The sequence below is a fragment of the Phacochoerus africanus genome, chromosome 1 (assembly GCF_016906955.1).
Source record: "Phacochoerus africanus isolate WHEZ1 chromosome 1, ROS_Pafr_v1, whole genome shotgun sequence".
Classification (NCBI taxonomy): Eukaryota; Metazoa; Chordata; class Mammalia; order Artiodactyla; family Suidae; genus Phacochoerus; species Phacochoerus africanus.
The window spans coordinates 118,028,105-118,047,597 of NC_062544.1; the positions used below are offsets into that span (position 1 = coordinate 118,028,105).

The 19,493-nt window shown below is 38.7% G+C and overlaps 1 protein-coding gene across 1 annotated transcript in view; it reads right to left on the bottom strand.

Annotated features, from left to right (window-relative positions):
• Nucleotides 1–19,493, bottom strand: part of LOC125125736 (ERC protein 2-like) — a 321,285-nt gene that overhangs the window by 191,572 nt on the left and 110,220 nt on the right. Inside the window, exon 3 of the mRNA XM_047777166.1 lies at nt 19,017–19,177. Coding sequence (XP_047633122.1) covers nt 19,017–19,177 — 161 coding nt within the window. The remainder of the gene's footprint in view (nt 1–19,016; nt 19,178–19,493) is intronic.

Here is a 19,493-nt window from a genome sequence, read left to right on the forward strand (position 1 = left end):
GGGCCCTACATTAAAAGGCAGGCTTCTCAGGGTACTTTTCAAAAAATATTTTTTAGTAGGGAATTTTCAATTGACCAAAATTCTTTTTTTTTTTTTAATTATCTTCTTGTAGAGTTCCTATTGTGGCACAGTGGAAACAAATCCAACTAGGAACCATGAGGTTGCAGGTTCGATCCCTGCCCTTGCTCAGTGGGTCAAGGATCTGGCATTGCTGTGGCAGAGGTCACAGATACGGTTTGGATCTGGAGTTGCTGTGGTTGTGGTGTAGGCTGGCAGCTATAGCTCCAAATAGACCCCTAGCCTGGGAATCTCCATATGCCTCTGGTGTGGACCTAAAAAGCCAAAAAAAAAAAAAATTATCTTCTTTTCTAAATGTAGGCATTTAATAAATTCACCTTTCCAAATGAGAAGTTTATCTAACTTCAATATATTCTTCATTGAAAGGCCTTCTAAGAATTCCCTTTGTGACTCAGCAGTAACAAACCCAGTTTGTATCCATGAGGATTTGGGTTTGATCCCAGCCTTGCTTGGTGGGTTAAGGATCCAGCATTGCCATGAGCTGTGGTGTGGTTGCAGATGCGGATTGGATCCCACATTGTTGTGGGTGTGGCATTGGCTGGCAGCTAAACCTCGATTCGATGCCTAGCCCAGGAACTTCCATATGCTGCAGGTGCAGCTCAAAAAGCAAAAAAAAAAAAAAAAAAGTCTTCTAAAGAAATGATAGTCTCCACAGGAAACTTTTGGAGCTATTTAGGGAACAGTTGCTCTAGAAACATAAGGTGCAGGCAATGCTCAAATATGACAGTAGATTATAGAAAGTTTATATTAAAATCAGTTGCATAGAATTAAAAAGTCTATGTCCCCAAAGGAAAGAAAATGGGCTTGAATTATTGCTGACTGTCTAGACTATCTCACTAAAGACTAAAGATGTATAACACTCTTAAATAGTGGAAAAGCCTCCTTTCTAAGGTTTCTGATTCTATTCCGTCTGGGGCCACCTGCCTCCAGATGGGAGAAGGCCAATGTGCTGGGCACGATCCAGTGTTAAAACTCTTCTAGAATCACTAACACGCTGCCTTAAGGCCCACAGTATTGCAAGGAGATGGTCTTCTGGTCCAACGTGAGAAAATATAAATACATGCAGGCTAGAAGTAGGTCAGCACTTCTCAATCAAGGGTCATTTGGCCTTCTAAGAGGACCTTTGGCAATATCTGGAGATATTTTTGGTTGTCACACTGGAGGATTATTCCTGGCATCTAGCAGCCAAAGGTCAGTGATGCTATTAAATACAGAGCAGCTCCTGCAACAAAGAATTATCCAGGCCAGTGTCAGGAGGGTTGCTATTGAGAACCCCTGGACTACAGCAATAGTTGCTACAATAATTCTCTCACATTCCCCAGGCATGGAGGGATGAGAGTGCACAGGGGAGCCAAACACAGAGCTGGCAGGAAGAAGTGAGTGAGAGGGGCACCCATCTCTACCACTCCTATAGCCAATCTAAACCCAGTCCTATAATTTCAGCTCCCTTTATGGCTCTTCTTATCTTCTTCTTCTCTCCATCTCCACTGCCACCATCCTGGGACAAGCCCTCCCCATACAGAAAATTGCAACAGCTTCCTAACTAGCATGCTCACATCCAAATCTATCCTCTGCACAAAAGCCTCTATGGTGTGGTGGTCAAACATGTGGCCAGACTACATGACAGTTATGAGAGGTTCAAATCCCACGTGACATTGAGCTAGTTATTTAACCTCTTTATGCCTCTGATTCCTCAAAATTAAAAAGAGAATGAAAACAGTACATATCTTGGAGGGCATTGTGAAGGTAAGTTGATGTTTACAAATCTCAAAAAATTTCTAGCACATGGAACATATACTGTAATTGCTTTTTATTATTTTCAAAGCATAATCTGATTATGTCACTTCATCCCCAATAGATTCCTATTCTTATGATAAATATCAACAATCTGACAATGGTAGCCAAGGTCCTAGGTGGTCTGGCTTCTGCCACCCTCCAGCCTCAACCAATGCTGCTTTCTCCTTTGGTCTCTGTGCTCCAGCCACAGGGGCCTCCTGTAAGTTAGTGGAAGGCATGTTGTTCCCTTCTGCTACTGGGCCTTTGCACAGGTAGTCTCTCCTCTTAGAATGTGCTCCCTGACCTAACCCCACTCACCAAACCTGCCTCTTCATTTACCAAACATCCACTCCCCCAATACATGGTAGGTTATCCTCAGGAAACCCTACTACCTTAAGGATGCTTTCATGGCTCCACAGACCTTCCCTTTTTTGCACACTTATCCCAGGCTGTTATTCTATATTCAGATTTCTAATACTGCAATTGGAAATAAGACTGTTCATTCATTCTCTCAGTTAATAACTTTGACTTCCTAGATGATTTGTTTTATAAATGAGTGATTCAGCGACTGAACAAGTGACTGGATCAATGACAACATCTGCACCTCAGTCTGGAGTCTCATTACAGCAGTTTCTGATCAAAACTGCAATGCCATTAGCTCTACAGGAACTCCAAATGCTCCAAACTTGGCTGGAAGGATGCTACTCAGGGCCTGGAGGCAGCTGACTGGTGCTCTATCTCAGGGTCTCTAGAATGCTCCCTTTCCTTCTATCTCAAGAACTTCTTCCTTGTTCAGTCAAACCAACTTCTCTAAGCCTAAAGAATAGGGAAGAATTTTTTTCATTGTATGTGGTGGAATTGGGGTGCTGTTTATAGTAGTCCTTAGACAGAGGCTGACTGGGAGAATATCAACTTCACATCTTTTGGGGCTCAGGGCAGTAGCAGTTATTCACGTTTAAGGGTCATTTGAAAACCAACTGTTTTTAGAAAACCACAGAATGACAGTTTTGTTTTAGTGTTTTGACTAAAGCATCAAGCACTCTGCTTCTTTTTCCAAAATTACTTGCTATTGTAAATGTAAACATTTTCTTACAATGCTTTCTCAAATCATCCTAACGAATCTCACACTTGTGACCAGAGCACCATGGCCTTCCCCACTGCACTGGTCTGGGCTTGCCCGGAAACAGAATTCACCACAGATGGGTCCAATAAGGAGATTTCAATGAAAGGACTACAGAGAAGAAGTGGAAAAGGCTCATAAAACAAATAGGATGTGTTCAGGCATCCAGAAACTGGCAACAGGGGGCAGCCATTACTCCAGCTGAAGAGACAAAAGGAAATGTTGAGTTAATCCAAATGCCAGCAGGAACCATGGATGGGCACTGCTGAGAGAGAACTACAGTCATAGAGAGAAGCCCTACTGCCAGAGATGTGGCCACAATGCAAGAAGGGAACAGGGAGGGCATTCTCTAGCCCTTTTCTTGTCCCATCCTCCCAGCTCCTTCAGAGCCTTCTACTGGTTTTGGATCCCACCAGAAGTCAACCAGCAAGGGAAGCCCAGCAATGCATCTTACAGAGGCAGCTTCCCAGCACACAGTCTTCCCTCCCAAAAAATAGCAGGAGTAGGAGAAAACAGAGAAATAACCACTGGGCCAACCCAATCCCATACTGCCTTAGAATAAAGCCTTCAAAATGTATTGAAGGGAAAGTTTTCCAAGAAAACTTCCAGAGAGAGCCAGGAAGAGAAAGAAGCTCTAAGCCCGGGGTTCATGAAGTGAATACCCAAACACCATTTTCAAAACAGAATAAAAAGACAATTTAACATAACTGCACATTGGCACCAGCTGCAGTGTACTCTGCAAATCTCTTCAAGTAAGTGAAGGGTTGGGTGTGAGTAAAAACAGATTCTCCAAGAATTTGGCCACAGCCTCCTGCAGGTTCAAATTAAGATCCCATTGATATTGGCTTAACCCAAAGATCAAGTCTAACACTGCATTTCAATTTTCACAATCCGTTGGTTCCTAAATTCCATGACTGAAAAACAAGAGTTTGGCTGTTTTTACTAGCAGCTTGGCTTCAGGCTATAGTTGCCAATTGCTTTGCTCCTTAGGAACTAAACAGACTCCCCTCAAAGTCTCATTCCCCAGGCAAGATTGCCAGAGCCCATTCTCTGCCCCAAAATAGGCTTGTACATGTGCGCGCGCGCGCACACACACACACACACACACACACACACACACACACTTGGTATGCTTGGTCTGCCTCCTGAACCAATAGTCAAAATTAGAATCTAGAGAGGCAACCATTATGTTGAGAAAATACAGAAAATATTTTGACTGTCATCACTTTGGAGGACACCAGGAAAGGGGTAGGAAAGTGAGAGGAAAGGAAGATGATAAAGGAACATGAGGAAAAAGAAAGGGAAGGAAAGGAAAGGAAAGGAAAGGAAAGGAGAGGAGAGGAGAGGAGAGGAGAGGAGAGGAGAGGAGAGGAGAGGAGGAAGAGAGAAGGAAGAAGAAAGAGGAGATTGAGTAGAAGAGAAGGCAGGAGTTGACAAGGTAGAGGAAAGGAGAAAGAGGCAGCTAAAAAGGGGCAGAGTATAATTTTCATCAGTATTCATTCACCTCTTCATCAGACTTTTACTAAGTGCTTTCCAGGAACCTTCCCACCTCCATGCTATGCCTCATCCTTTAAGTCTTCACTGGCTTGGAGCCTTTTGTGATGATTCCCTCTGCCAATGAGGCTACAGATCTTGCTGTTTGTCCTCTACATCCTCAGGGTTGAGGCTTCTTCTGATAACATCTACAGTATATTTTACCTTCATCAAGAAGATACTACAGGGAGACAGAAAAACCTCACAAGTTGGGCTTTTTCCTGAATCCTGCCCTTCACAGTTCTGGCAGACAGCTGGCATCTGGGTCACAGTCTACTTCCCATTGATGCCTCTACTCTGGAATACATTCCCCCACCTTTGTAGTGTCCTCATTTTTCATCTTTCTTCTATCCTTTTTTTCTCTAAATGACCACTATAAGATGGGATTCTGAAGGGAAAACCTGACTACCCAGAGGGATGTGATAAAAGAAAGAACAAATAGAAAAAAGGACCAAAGTGGAGAAAGAGTAAAAGGGGCATCAACATATAGGGTTGGCTGGAGGGACTGGGTACAGTTGGGTAAACTGAAGACCAAAGAGATCCAAAGGTTAAAGAATGGTGTAATACTGGAGCTGGAGAGGAATGTGGGGTCTACTGAGCAGAAGATTAGGTCTTTTATATCTTAGCCAAGATTTGTATCTTACAGAGAGACAGTCTTTGGGGGATTTGGATCTGAGACTTAGGTCAACTCCACTTGGGTCTATAGTCCCAAGCAAGTAAGACAGAGCCAAAAAGGTCAAAGTCACACAAAACAGGAAGGTCCCAGACCACCAAACTCTCTGGGCCGAAATCATGATCCTGAGTGGGAAAATACATTTTCCCTCTGAAAATAAGTGAAGTTAAATCAGAGATGAGAACCTATTAAGCTTTTATCTCTTCCCTCATTTAATATAAAACACCAGTTTAAAAAAAGGAGGCTAGTTATAGGATTCTCAACCCTAGCACTCTCAGCATTTGGGGTCAGACCATTCTTTGTTGTTGGAGAGGCTGTCCTATGCATTGTAGGGTGCTTAGCAGCATCCCTGGTCTCTACCCATCACATGCCATAGCATCTCCCCTCCAGCTGTGACAACCAAAAATGTATCCAGACCTTGCCAAGTGTCTCCAAGGGGGCAAAATTACCCCCAGAATGAGAACTACTGCTTAAGAGAATCAGAAACTATCAACCTGATCATCTGAATCCAGAGCCCTGTTCTTAGCTGGAAGGTCAGGCTAGCTTCAGCTCACTTAGTTATAATTGGCAGATTCAGGTGTAAACTTAAGTCCTGAGAGCCTTGCTTGCTGCACAGAGAAGCCTTGTTTCAGGACCTGCTGTGACCCTGACTGTACTGCCTGCAATGTGGCTTCTCTTTGTGTGAAGCAGATGCCCTAACCCTTGCCTCCTGGGGCTAAACCTGACAGTACTCCCCACAGCCTTAGATCAAGGACTTAAGAAAGTTCTTCCAGGAGTTCCCATTGTGCCTCAGTGGTTAATGAACCTGACTAGGAACAATGAGTTTGCAGGTTCGATCCCTGGCCTTGCTCAGTGGGTTAAGGATCTGGCATTGCCGTGAGCTGTGGTGTAGGTCACAGACATGGCTCGGATCCTGCGTTGCTGTGGCTGTGGCGTTCTTCCAATGGGATGTTGCTCTTGGACTGAAAGAAGGACCCACAACTGCTGCCTTTGACTTGCCATGCTTTAGGAGGTGTAGGTGTACATTTCTCTATCTCTTTTTTAATGGTTAATCTTCTCCACTCCCAAAAGAGCTGCTGCTATGAGGATGGAGATAACATGAAGTATGGTGCCTGGAATAATTTAAATTTAAGCTCTACAATTCATAAGCATTTAGATTATTTAACTGCTGATTATGATTATTTAAGCTGAAAGATTATACTGCTCTAGCTCAGAAAATGTTTGTATTTCCATTAAAAACCACTAGGCCAAGGGACACATTTGACTGACATTTTTCACTATTAAAACTATACACACCGTGTAGGTTTTTGGCCAGAAGACAGTGTATCCCTTTTTTGTTTTAAGTAAGCTGAGTTCAAAGGCCTCTTCCAACCAGCTCTCTTCCTGCCCTCTCTCTCCCACCATCACTCCAGCCTGTTGTCCTGCATCCCCAACACAAGATGGAAGAAACACCTACCTGCCCACTGCCTTCTACTGTTTAATCAAAACTGTTCCCACCATTACAAGACAAAATTCTTACAATGACATCTTAAGTTCTTCACTAGGAGACAGTGTGATGCAATCTGTCAGTAGTTAAAATCACAGACTACAGTGTTAAACAGACTTGTAATTGAGCTATAGGTGACGGAGCCTTAGTTTCTGCATCTACACAGAGAGGGTATTAATACTCTCCATCTCACAGGAGGTGGCAGAAATATGCAAGTACCCAGCCCCTGCCTGACATGTAATAAGCACTTCAGAACTGTTCACTGGTAATATTAATCCCATTGCCGAAGTCTGAATGCACTGAATAATATGTATGCCTGGGCTACTTTAATTCTCTGAAGGCATTTTAATCAGAAATAGTATATTCCTTAGGGCACAGAGAGTGAAGGGTTCTTGATTCTACAAGATACACAGTTTAACAACTGATTCCTTCTCTGTAATGATTTGTAAAACACTTCTCTGCTTGGCTCATATATTTCATGTCCAAAGAGTTTAATGAAAAATAAATGTGATGCACAAAAGTACAGGGAAATTCTATTGTGGTCCTATTAGAGAAGACAGAAGAAGCTGTTATTTTGGGCTTTTGGCAAAGGTTTCTGTATTCAAATAGAATTCCTTGAGTGGAGAAACAAAAAAGATTCTAGCATCTCCTAAATAGTATTCATGCTCCAGGTCACCTATTTAGATTTACTTGTAGAATTCCACACCAAAAGGAATTGTGGGGATCACCCCTCTACCCCTTTCCTGGGAATAGGAATTCTCTTTATATCACCCAGAACAGCTGATATTTTCTTTCCTCCATCCCACCTGCTCCCAGATTTGCAAACATACCTCAGGAGCTACCTCAAAAAGCTACAGAGCTCTACAAAGTAGAGCTCTACACCCTGGCTCTAGCACAATCTGCTGAGGTAGCATAAATCAAGTCCATTTCTTTTCTCTCATGTTACCCCTTTAATGGTTGAAGGAAGAATCTGCTTCTTGGCCTTCTCGAGAATAACATTCCTCACCCATCAGCTATGCCATCTCTGACAAGATTTTTCAGGTATCTCTCAACCTGTTCACTCAGCACATGACTCTCCCATAATTTATCAAGGCTGGTACCCAGAAATGAACTCAGATATACATTGGACACGCATGCAATACAAGTAAATGCCTATTTAAAATACTATTTTAAAGATGTAGCTGCAAAGTTATTTTTAAATGCTTAGTGAGATAACATACCGTTGATTCATTTTTTTTCATACCTTTTTATTTCAGCAAAGACCACCAGTTGTCCGTAATATCCTTTCACCCCTTTCCTTCCTTGGTACTGGGTTCCCTTAATGTTGGCTGGATATACAGTGACCCAGCTAAAGACCCACCCTGCCTGCCTTGTATCCAACTGTGACCATGTGACTTAAACACTGATCAATGGGCCCCTTCCTGACACTGGTTCTTGAACCTACTTAGAATGAAAGGATTTTTGTCCTTTCTGTTCACTTAGAACAGTGCTTAGATCAGTGCCTAAGTTGTAGAATAGTCCTTGCATGCAGTAGAGACACAACAATTATTTATCAAATAAACTGTTAAATGACTTGGATATCAATGGATGGTATGGGCAACTTAAAGGGCAGAGAAGTTCCTTTCTCCTCTCTTGTCTGCTGGCTAGAATGTGGATGGAATGGTTGAAGCTAAGGAAAAACCTTACACTTTGAGGTAGATAACTATCATATGCAGAGAATAGTGAAGCATCAAGAAAGAAGGAGTGAGGGCCCCTGGTGACTACACAGCTACTTGTATGAGCTTCTGGAATGTGGGGTTTTCTCTTCCTTGCATTGAAGCTAACTAGGCCATTCCACTTACTCTAAAGTTATTGTCTTTGTTGTTAAAAGTTTTGCTTACCGACTTTATGTACTGCAAGCCTTTCTCTTCTATTAAAGGCCCTAAGACACCAACTTCAGGGTTCCAAGAGAGAAAGAGAAATCGCGAGTGGTAAGTAACTGTTCACTAACTGTGACTCAACTGTGGCTGCCTGCAGCTCAACCCGATCGACGCTGAATGAGCAGTTTTTCTCTCTACCACCTGTCCTCAATCACTGCAGGTTACTTAGAAAGATGTGACAAGCTTCACCAGTGTTCTAGTTGATTCAATTTACTTTTAGAACTGAGCAGGAGGTAAATAAGAACAGACAGACTGGAACATTCTAAGACACATTTTACATGGTATATAATAATATATATTTTAAATTGAACATGTCAAGGTTTTTCTCAACAAACCATTAGTTAGAAAAGAAATGCATTGTAGCCCCCCTCCCCACAAAAAACTGTTGAAAACATGAGGTCAATTGGAATTTGAAGATAGGATAAGTATATGCTAACTCTAATGGTTTACCTAACATATTAATATGTCACATAACATTATACATATGTGGTCTTTTTACAGCTTTTAAATCACTTTCTTGTAAATGCATAATTTCATTCAATTCCCATAACAACTCTTGCAACTAAGTTTATCAATTTTAAGTAACAGATGCCTTCAAAACTCCTCTCCCAGGCTTCATTTATCCTGCCCAAATTGCCAGCACTTAGGATTCCTTCCTAAAGAAATGTGATTTGTCTTTTCTCATGTTGGCATGAAGTAAAGAATAAATTGATTTTATCATTTTCTGCACCCTGCCTCTCCTTTGAAGGGTACTTACCTAATGAGTGGCTCTCTCAAAAAGGATCCTAGATCAAAGAGACCAACAGGATAATGCCTTGGAATAAGCTGCTGCCTTACTTCACTGTAAACTTCCTAAAATAGCCCAGTATATACAAAGGCTTTTCATGCTATCTGGAGAAGATGTCTAAAATACAAGGATACTCAGTAAATTAAGACTGATCTCATGTCATCAGATGAGTTAAAATACAGAAGTCCCTTTAAAATCTTTAGATAAGTATGAGAAACCACCACAAAAAGTCTAAAATATACACTTCAAATTATATAACTTTTAACCAGCTCTCAAAAACCTTTATTTGTTCAGTATTTCATACTAAAAGAAACAGATCAGTTAGCCTGCCTGTCTGCCTATTAAATCACTATTGCTAGTTTAAATTGTCTGAGCAAATGCACACAGATTTTAAGTACAGTACCTCATGGCCTTCAATTTGTGTTAGCCAAAGATATCAAATCCACCTGCCACAAACTATATAATTGAGCTTTGGCTACTGGAATGTAAGCTCATTAACTGGCATTAATAAAACCAAACACAGAGAATGATGTTCTTAATATTATTTTAATAAAAATCCCTTTAAAGTTTAAGTTTTTTATTAATGTATAGTTGATTTAGAATGTTGTGCCAATTTCTACTTTAAAGTGACTCAGTCATATAAATATACATATACACACACACACACACATTATGGGGACTTTTTATTTTAGTGATTTTTATTTTTTTCCATTATAGCTGGTTTACAGTGTTCTGTCAATTTTCTACTGTACAGCAAGGTGACCCAGTCACACATACATATATATACACTCTTTTTTCTTATATTATCATGCTCCACCATAAGTGACAAGATACAGTTCCCAGTGCCATACAGCAGGATCTCATTGCTCATCCATTCCAAAGGCAACAGTTTGCATATATTAACCCCAAATTCCCAGTCCCACTCCCTCCCATACCCTCTTGGCAACCACAAGTCTGTTCTCCAAGTCCATGATTTTCTTTTCTGTGAAAAGATTCACTCATGCCATATATTAGACTCCAGATATAGGTGATATAATACGGAATTTGTCTTTCTCTTTCTGACTTACTTCACTTAGTATAAGAGTCTCAGGTTCCATCCATTTGGCTGCAAATGGCACTATTTTGTACTTGTTTATGGCTGAGTAGTATTCCATTGTGTATATATACCACATCTTCCGAATCCAATCCTCTGTCGATGGACATTTGGGTTGTTTCCATGTCTTGGCTATTGTGAATAGTGCTGCAATGAACATACGGGTGCATGTGTCTTTTTCAAGGAGAGTTTGGTCCGGATATATGCCCAAGAGTGGGCTTGCTGAATCATATGGTAGTTCTATGTATAGATTTCTAAGGTACCTCCATACTGTTCTCCATAGTGGTTGTACCAACTTACATTCCCATCAACAGTGCAGAAGGGTTCCCTTTTCTCCACACTCCTCCAGCATTTGTTATTTGTGGACTTACTAGTGATGGCCATTCTGACTTGTGTGAGGTGGTACCTCATAGTAGTTTTGATATGCATTTCTCTAATAATCAGGGATGTTGAGCATTTTTTCATGTGCTTGTTGGCCATCTGTATATATTCCTTGGAGAAATGTCTATTTAGGTCTTTTGCCCATTTTTCAATTGGGTTGTTGGCTTTATTGCTGTTGAGTTGTATAAGTTGTTTGTATATTTTAGAGATGAAGCCCTTGTCAGTTGTATCATTTGAAAGGATTTTCTCCCATTCTGTAAGTTGTCTTTTTGTTTTCTTTTTGGATTCCTTTGCTGTGCAAAAGCTTGTCAGTTTGATTAGGTCCCATTGGTTTATTTTTGCTTTTATTTCTGTTGCTTTGGGAGACTGACCTGAGAAAACGTTTGTAAGGTTGATGTCAGAGAATGTTTTGCCTATGTTCTCTTCTAGGAGTTTGATGGTGTCTTGTCTTAACCTTTAAGTCGTTAAGACATTTTGAGTTTATTTTCATGCATGGCATGAGGGTATGTTCCAGCTTCATTGATTTACATGCAGCTGTCCAGGTTTCCCAGCACCACTTGCTGAAAAGACTGTCCTTTTCCCATTTTATGTTCTTGCCTCCTTTGTCAAAGATTAATTGACCATAGGTGTCTGGGTTTATTTCTGGGTTCTCTATTCTGTTCCATTGGTCTGTATGTCTGTTTTTATACCAGTACCACACTGTCTTGATGACTGTGGCTTTGTAATATTGCCTGAAGTCTGGGAGAGTTATGCCTCCTGCTTGGGTTTTGTTCCTCAGGATTGCTTTGGCAATTCTGGGTCTTTTATGGTTCCATATAAATTTTGGATTGTTGTAGTTCTGTGAAAAATGTCATGGGTAATTTGATAGGGATTGCATTGAATCTGTAGATCACTTTAGGTAGTATGGCCATTTTTACAATATTAATTTTTCCCACCCAGAAGCATGGAATATCTTTCCATTTCTTCACATATTCTTTAATTTCCTTGATTAATGTTGTATAGTTCTCAGCATATAAGTCTTTCACCTCCTTGATCAGGTATATTCCCAGGTATTTGATTGTTTATGGCACAATATTAAAGCATATTATATTTTTGTATTCCTTTTCTAATATTTGTTAGTACACAGAAATGGGACTGATTTCTGAATGTGAATCTTATATCCTTCTACTTTGCTGAATTTTTTGATCAGTTCAAGTAGTTTTTGGGTTGAGTCCTTAAGGTATTCTATATATACTATCACATTCTGTTTTTATATTATTTTCCATCATGGTCTAGCCCAGGAGATTAGATATAATCCCTCTGTTATACAGTAGGACCTTATTGTTTATCCATTCTAAATGTAATAGTTTGCATCTACTAACCCCAAACTTTCAGTCCATTCCACTCCCTCCCAATAAAAATCCCTTTTAAATCAAAACAAGTATAACAAAGATGAACCATTATTAAATATTTTAGTAAGAGGTCTTAGATATTTTTTAAGTATAAGAATAATTTTATACACAAAGGAAGGTGAATTAATTATGTTCTTTTATGAAAATGTATAGTTGGGAAATGTTACTTCTTTACAATGGGGGAACAATGACTGGCTATTAGAATACAAACCAGTGAAGATCAAACTGGAAAGGGCATATTGAGGGAGGAATCCTACACAAGCTACAAAGTCTCTCCTCTGGACTCAGTTCCTAGGGTTCACAGACTATAGAGAGGAGCATGGCATGTACCTCTTTTACCCCAAGTAATCATGAGGGTCCTTACCTATGCAAACAGCTTTCTAAGTGGGATTCCAGACTTCCTAGGTTCCACAAGAAGCTACTTTATTCACCCACCTACCTATTCATTTATTTGCTTCTCTATTTGTTTGTTCAATTCCTTCATTCATTTAACTAAAATGTAAGCTTGAAAAAATGGGGTTGGCTTCTCTGTCTGTTCAACTACAACAGTACCTACCACATAGTAGATACTCGGGACTAGTTATAAATTTATGAACTAATTCATCCTTTCATTCCTCAAATGCAGAATTTATAAAATATGAAAGTACAATCTAGTTTTGTTAAAGAAGTAAAGAACATTCTTGGATTAGAGGAATCAACATTGTCAAAATGACTGTACTACCCAAGGCAATCTACAGATTCAGCATAATCCCTATCAAACTATCCATGGCATTTTTCACAGAACTAAAATTTTTTTTTTTTAATTTATATGGAAACACCAAAGACCCTGAATAGCCAAAGCAATCTTGATAAAGAAAAACAGCTGGAGGAATCAGGCTCCCTGACATTAGACTTTACTAAAAAGTTACAGTCATCAAAACAGTATGGTACTGCCACCAAAAAAAAAAAAAAAAAAGAAATATAGATCAGTGGAACAGCATAGAAAGACCAGAAATAAACTCACATGACAGGTTATTTCAATGGTCAATTAATCTACAACAAAGAAGGCAAGAATATACAATGGAGAAATGGTGAAAAGACAGTCTCTTCAGTAAGTAATGAGGAGAAAACTGGACAGCTATATGTATAAGAATGAAATTAGAACACTCTGTAACACTGTGCGCAAAAATAAACACAAAATGGATTAAAGACCTATACATAAGACCAGATACTATAAAACTCTTAGAGGAAAACATGGGCAGAACACACTTTGACATAAATCACAGCAATATCTTTTGGGATCCATCTCCTAAAGTAATGAAACTGGGATGGAAATCCTGTGAAATTGGACTGTGATGATCATTATACAACTATAGATGTGATAAATTCATGTGAGTAATAAAAAAATAACAAATACATAAATAAAATAAACAAATGGGACCTAATTAAACTTAAAAGCTTTTGTACAGCAAAGGAAACAATAAACAAAACCAAAAGACAGCTCACAGAATGGGGGAAAATATTTGCAAATGAAGCAACTGACAATGGATTAATCTCTAAAATATATGAATGATTCAGACAGCTCGATATCAAAATAACAAACAACCAAATTAAAAACTGATTTACTTTGCTGTATGCTTGAAATTAACACAACTTTTTAAGTCAACTATATTCCAATAAAATTTAAAAAACAAACATTAAAAAAATGGGCAGAAGATCTAACAGACATTTCTCTAAAGAAAACAGATGGCCAAAAAGCCATGAAAAGTTGCCTAAATTTCCTACTTATTAGAGAAATGCAAATCAAAACTACAATGACATATCATCACACACCAGTCAGAATGGTTACCAAAAAATCTATAAACAATAAATACTGGAAAAGGTGTGGAGAAAAAGAGAACCCTCCTACACTGTTGGTGGGAATTTAAACTGGTGCAACCTCTATGGGGAACTACATGGAGGTTCCTTAAAAAAATAAATATAGAACTACCGTATTTCCAGCATTCCCACTCCTGGGCATATATATGGAGAAAACCATAATTCAAAAAGATATATGTATCCCAGTGTTCATTGCAGCACTATTTACAATAGCCAAGACATGGAAGCAACTATCTTTATGCAATCAACAGAGAATTGGATAAAGATGTGGTATATATATATATACACACAATGGAATATGACTCAGTCATTAAAAAAGAATGAAATAATGCCATTTGCAGCAACATGGATGGACCTAGAAATTATCGTACTAAGTGAAGTAAGTCAGACAAAGACAAATATCAGATGAGTTCAATAACATGTGGAATCCAGTAAAAATTATACAAAAGGACTTACAAAACAGAAACAGATTCAAAAGATTTTGAAACCAAATTTATGGTTAGCAAAGGGGAAACCTGGGGGGAGGGATTAATTAGGGGGTTGGGGTTGATATATATACACTTCTATATATGAAATAGAAAGGTAACAAGGACTAACATATAGCATAGGATAATCTATCTGATACTTTCTAATAACCTATATGGGAAAAGAATCTGAAGAGGAACACATATATGTATATGTATAACTGATATACTTTGCTGTACACCTGAAACTAATACAACTTCATAAGTCAACTATACTCTGATAAAATTTATTAAAAATTAATAAATAAAGAGTATTTGTAAAGTTATACACCAAAATGCCATCAGCATCTATCTCTGCATAGCAGGATCACAGGTTTTCCAGGTAGGATCATTGTTTTCTGAATTTGAATCCCCACCATATGACAGGTTCTAGATACCCAACATTAAAAGGGGAATTCTACTGTAAATAAAATAAAACCAACTTATGAGAAATCTTTAATTTAGAAGAATCAAGCAATCTTTTCTCACTGTAAATTCAGTCTAAATTTAAACTAAGGAGATACTTTCCTGTCCTACTCAAGGCGGCACATATCCCCAAATGATAAAAGATGAAAGAAAACTCTGGTTAAAAATGAAACAGCTTGGTTATGAGTGTAGATATCAAAAGGCAGCATAAGGGATCCTTGTAACAATGGAACAGAACTATATCTTAACAGTGGTGGTGGTTACACAAACTTATACAGGTGATAAAATTGTACATAACTAAATACACACATCAGTACATGTAAAATTGGAAAAATCTGAATAAAGTTAGTAAACTATATCAATATCAATTTGCTGGTGTGATATTATGCTGTAATTATGCCAGATGTTATCAATAAGGGATACAATTAAAGTGTACAAGAAAACTCTCTGCACCATTTCTTGTAACTACATATTAATCTACCATTATTTAAAAATAAGTTAACAAGTTAAAACAGCAGGATGCTTATCAAAACTTTCTTTATATTAGCAAAACATTGGCACCAAGATAAGCACACAACAAAGGGAAAAGCGTGATGATTTATAGTATATTGAGTAATCAAAAGTAATACAATTTTATGTTTGTGAAATGGGTGTTCACCACTCAGTAAGCAGAAGCAGCAGTATTTACAAAATATGAAAGTACAATCTAATTTTGTTAAAAAAATAAAAAGCTTTATAAAGGTATATACCCAAACACTATGAGCATCTATCTCTGTGGGACAGGATAATAAGTGATTCTGTTTTTTACTTTTGCTTCTCTATATCTCTTTTTCATTTTTCTAAAATGAACACTATTAACCAAACAAATATCTAAAAGACTGTCTGTCCCTAAGGACAAAGGAGCTACTTGAAAGAAGAGTGAAACATGAACCCACCTTATGAGCCCATGACTTCCAAAGGAAGTGGTGTTCACCAGGGCCTGGTGAATTCCTTATGAGTAATTACGTGAGTAGGAGTCTGGTTTATTTGATAGGCTGGAAGGTTGGACCCACCTAGTTTTCCAGTACTAGAACTCGGTGCCATTTGCTTTTGCAACAAATTTAACAGATACCACCCTTCATTTCAAAATCCCCTTTTATGATTCAAAAAATTTTTCCACATACTGGTTTATATTAATTTCAGTTCATTACTTTTTTAAGGGAAATCCTGTCCATACTACAATTCTACAGAGTAGGCAGGGCGTATATCAGCACCTCCATGTTACTGGAGAAAACTGAGACAACCAGAGAGTGGTTTCCTACAATGTTTTCGGATAAGCTATGAGACATCTTCCTTTTCTTAACTTACGGCCCCACCCCTATTCCACTAATACCACACAGCCTCTCCCTTGCTACCAGGGTTGGGAAACTGAGTAGACTTACCTAAAGTTGTCTGCATAATGCCTGTCAGGTGAATGAAACCAACACTGCTTGGTATAGAGTGACAGTAAATACTGACAATGATATATCCAGATGACCGTTCCCACTAACTTACACTGACTTGGTTAATATCAAGTAACCCATATGTCAACTCAGCTAAAAAATTAAGATTGACCAAATCATTTGGTTGACCTGAACAGTTCAAGAGGCTGAAAAAATCTAATTGGCGTTCTCAGTCAATGTAATTGCCCTGCACCTGTGACCCCATAGTCCTGGGAAGAAGCCCATAAGTGGGGCTTCTGGGCCAGTTAAATAGTGAATGGGGTACATATTGGGCTTAATGAAGTAGGGCTTTGTTACTTTTACCAAAGGAATTAACAGAGGAATTTTGTATTTATTTTGCAGTGGCAGCAGATTAAGCACTCTGGCAATAATGTGGCAATTCACCAAAAGAAGTCTTAGTTAGGTGCTATCTGAAATCATGAAATTAAGTGGGAAAACATACACATGGAAAAAGCTTATATGTTTTAGAAAAATAAACCCAAATTTTAGATAAATGATACTCTTCACAAAGTATACTAAACAAATGACATATTTTCATTGGCTGATAGCACCATTTACATACATATATCATTTTCTATGTGCCAAGCCCTCCTCTGAGTGCTTCACCTCACAACCATTCTACAAAAGTCATTTTAAGATGAAACTGGAGAGTCAGCGATGTTAAAAGTCATTTTCCTCCAAGTCACACAGCCACCAAGTAGAAGCAAGAGGATTTCAACCCAGTTCTGGGGGCTCCCAAACCAGCATGATTCACTATTACTTATTCTCTCAAAACATTGAAAGTATATGTTCTTTTTGTAAACAGGAAATAAAGGAAGTTTCCTTATAATGGAATAATAAATCACTCCAGGAGATGGAGAGTTAACCTGGGCACAGCTGGAGAACAATTAGAGAAACTAAGGCTGCACTGGACTCGCAACAATACACAAGGAGGCAGAAGCGGGATAAGTGAAAGAAAAAGAATAAAGGCTGATGGAATTAATGTACTGGTATTATTAACAAATTATTGATCACATTGGTAATGTCGCAGATGCTTGAAATACTTTTATTCCTAGCTACACGAAATTTAGTCTCCAGCATTCAATCTATTCATTTCTTCAACAAAGAATTATTGAGCATCTACCATAAATAGGCACTATTCTAGGCTGTATGATTCCTACCAGGACTCAGACAAAAGTCCTGGGCTTGGTCAAGCTGACATAAGCTCCATGAGAAAATGAGGTAGTAGAAAGGGAGTGTGAGAAGATTTTGGTTTTAATCCTGGTCAGATGTCCTTAAGCAAATAACTTGAAGTCTCTTTGAGTCTCAGTTCCCTTACCTCTCAACCAAGGATATTAATATCTTTTTATTATATCATCTTTTAGTAGGAAAAATGGGAGTTTATAATACATGTGAAAAAATTACTTATTCTTTGGTCTTGGAGAAACTGAGGTAGCTGACAAGGAATACAAATTTTGTGCTCATTATTAAATCCTTCAAAATATTTCATTCCATATTTTCCATGATCTAAACTTTCTAGGTTTAATGTTAAGCATGTGTAGGACTTGGAGGGTCAGGATAAGGTTATTCTTCCATACCTAGCCACTGATTTCCATGTCTATGTTACAGGCTTAAGATGCCAAAATTATGTACATTTCCCCTTATTGTGGAAGGAGGTTGAATTTAAATTACATCTTAGTTACTTCTTTTTAAAACTTATAAAGATGTTTCTTTTTGCCAATTTTTTTCAGAAACAGACTCACAGAAATTGATTATCTCTAAAATCTTTGAGGAATTACCTTTCTTATGTTCATGGTGATGCTATTTCATTGTGAGAATGAAATAAAAACAAAGTGGAGATGGGTGTGTCATAGGCCCACAGAAACAACCATTGCCCGACATGCAGCCACACTCTATTGATTAAATCAAAGAAAGAGATTTGTTCCAGTCTCCCTCCAAGCCCTTACCTACTCAACGAGACGGGGGTTGGGGGGAACAGTGGGATTTCCAAGCCTCTTTTTATCAGCCTAGCAAATCAGGGTCTTGCTTTCTAAACAAAGAGGTGCCAACCTTGAGACTCTATGAAAGCCAACACAAGCCAGGCATTGTATACAAGTGAAAAGACTATAATTAGCAAAGTTATAGTCACAATTAGGAAATACCTCCTCAGAAAAGTTTCCACTTAGCTCTGAGTGGGACTTAAATTACCATTGTGTTTAACAAGGCCTCTGTCTCTTGGCCAGCTCAAACCTTTTTGACAAATCTAAGAATATTAGTGCCATCCACCAAACACAGAGGCACAAAACCTAATGTTAGATTTTTTTTTTTAAATAACAGATGTGAAAATGTGCAAATTGGGACACAAAAGCCATAATTTCAAAAAATAAAAAGCATAGCCATAGATATGACTGTCCAAGTGTTAGCTAAATTACTCTCTCTCCAAATTCTTCCTTCCTGTTTTCTAGCCTTCCCTTTTGCATCCCTAAAGAGAATTTAGAAAAGAAAGAGTGGGAAAGCAGAAATGGGTACTCACTTCATCTCCAGGATCTCCTCCAGCTGTTTTCTCCTCTCTATCCGGAGGTTGGCCAAGTGTGCTTCTTTTTCAGCCAGGGACTGCTGAGTGGAGGCAAGGCGTGCCTTGGTGGCGTCCAGTTCCTGTCTGGTCTTCTCCAGTGCATTCATCAGTTCCTCTATCTGAAAAGCATGGAGTGTGGTGTGTTATTTCTCCTCCATTCAAGTACAAGGCGTTCCTGCTGGCCTGTGTTCCAACAATAGACACAAAGGAATCAAAGCCATCCTTGAACTTGGCATTGTATCTTGGCATTGATTCTTTCCTTGTCACTAGTTAAAAAATAAGTATTTCAAACATGAGAAATGTCCAGATTTCTCCAAGACCCTCGTTCAATTCAATTGTCCAATAACTTTTATAGAAACTATTTAAAGTATTTATTAGAAGTGGAGGGTGTGTGGCTTGACCCAATTTCAACCTGTGTTTGGCAAAAAATCTCAG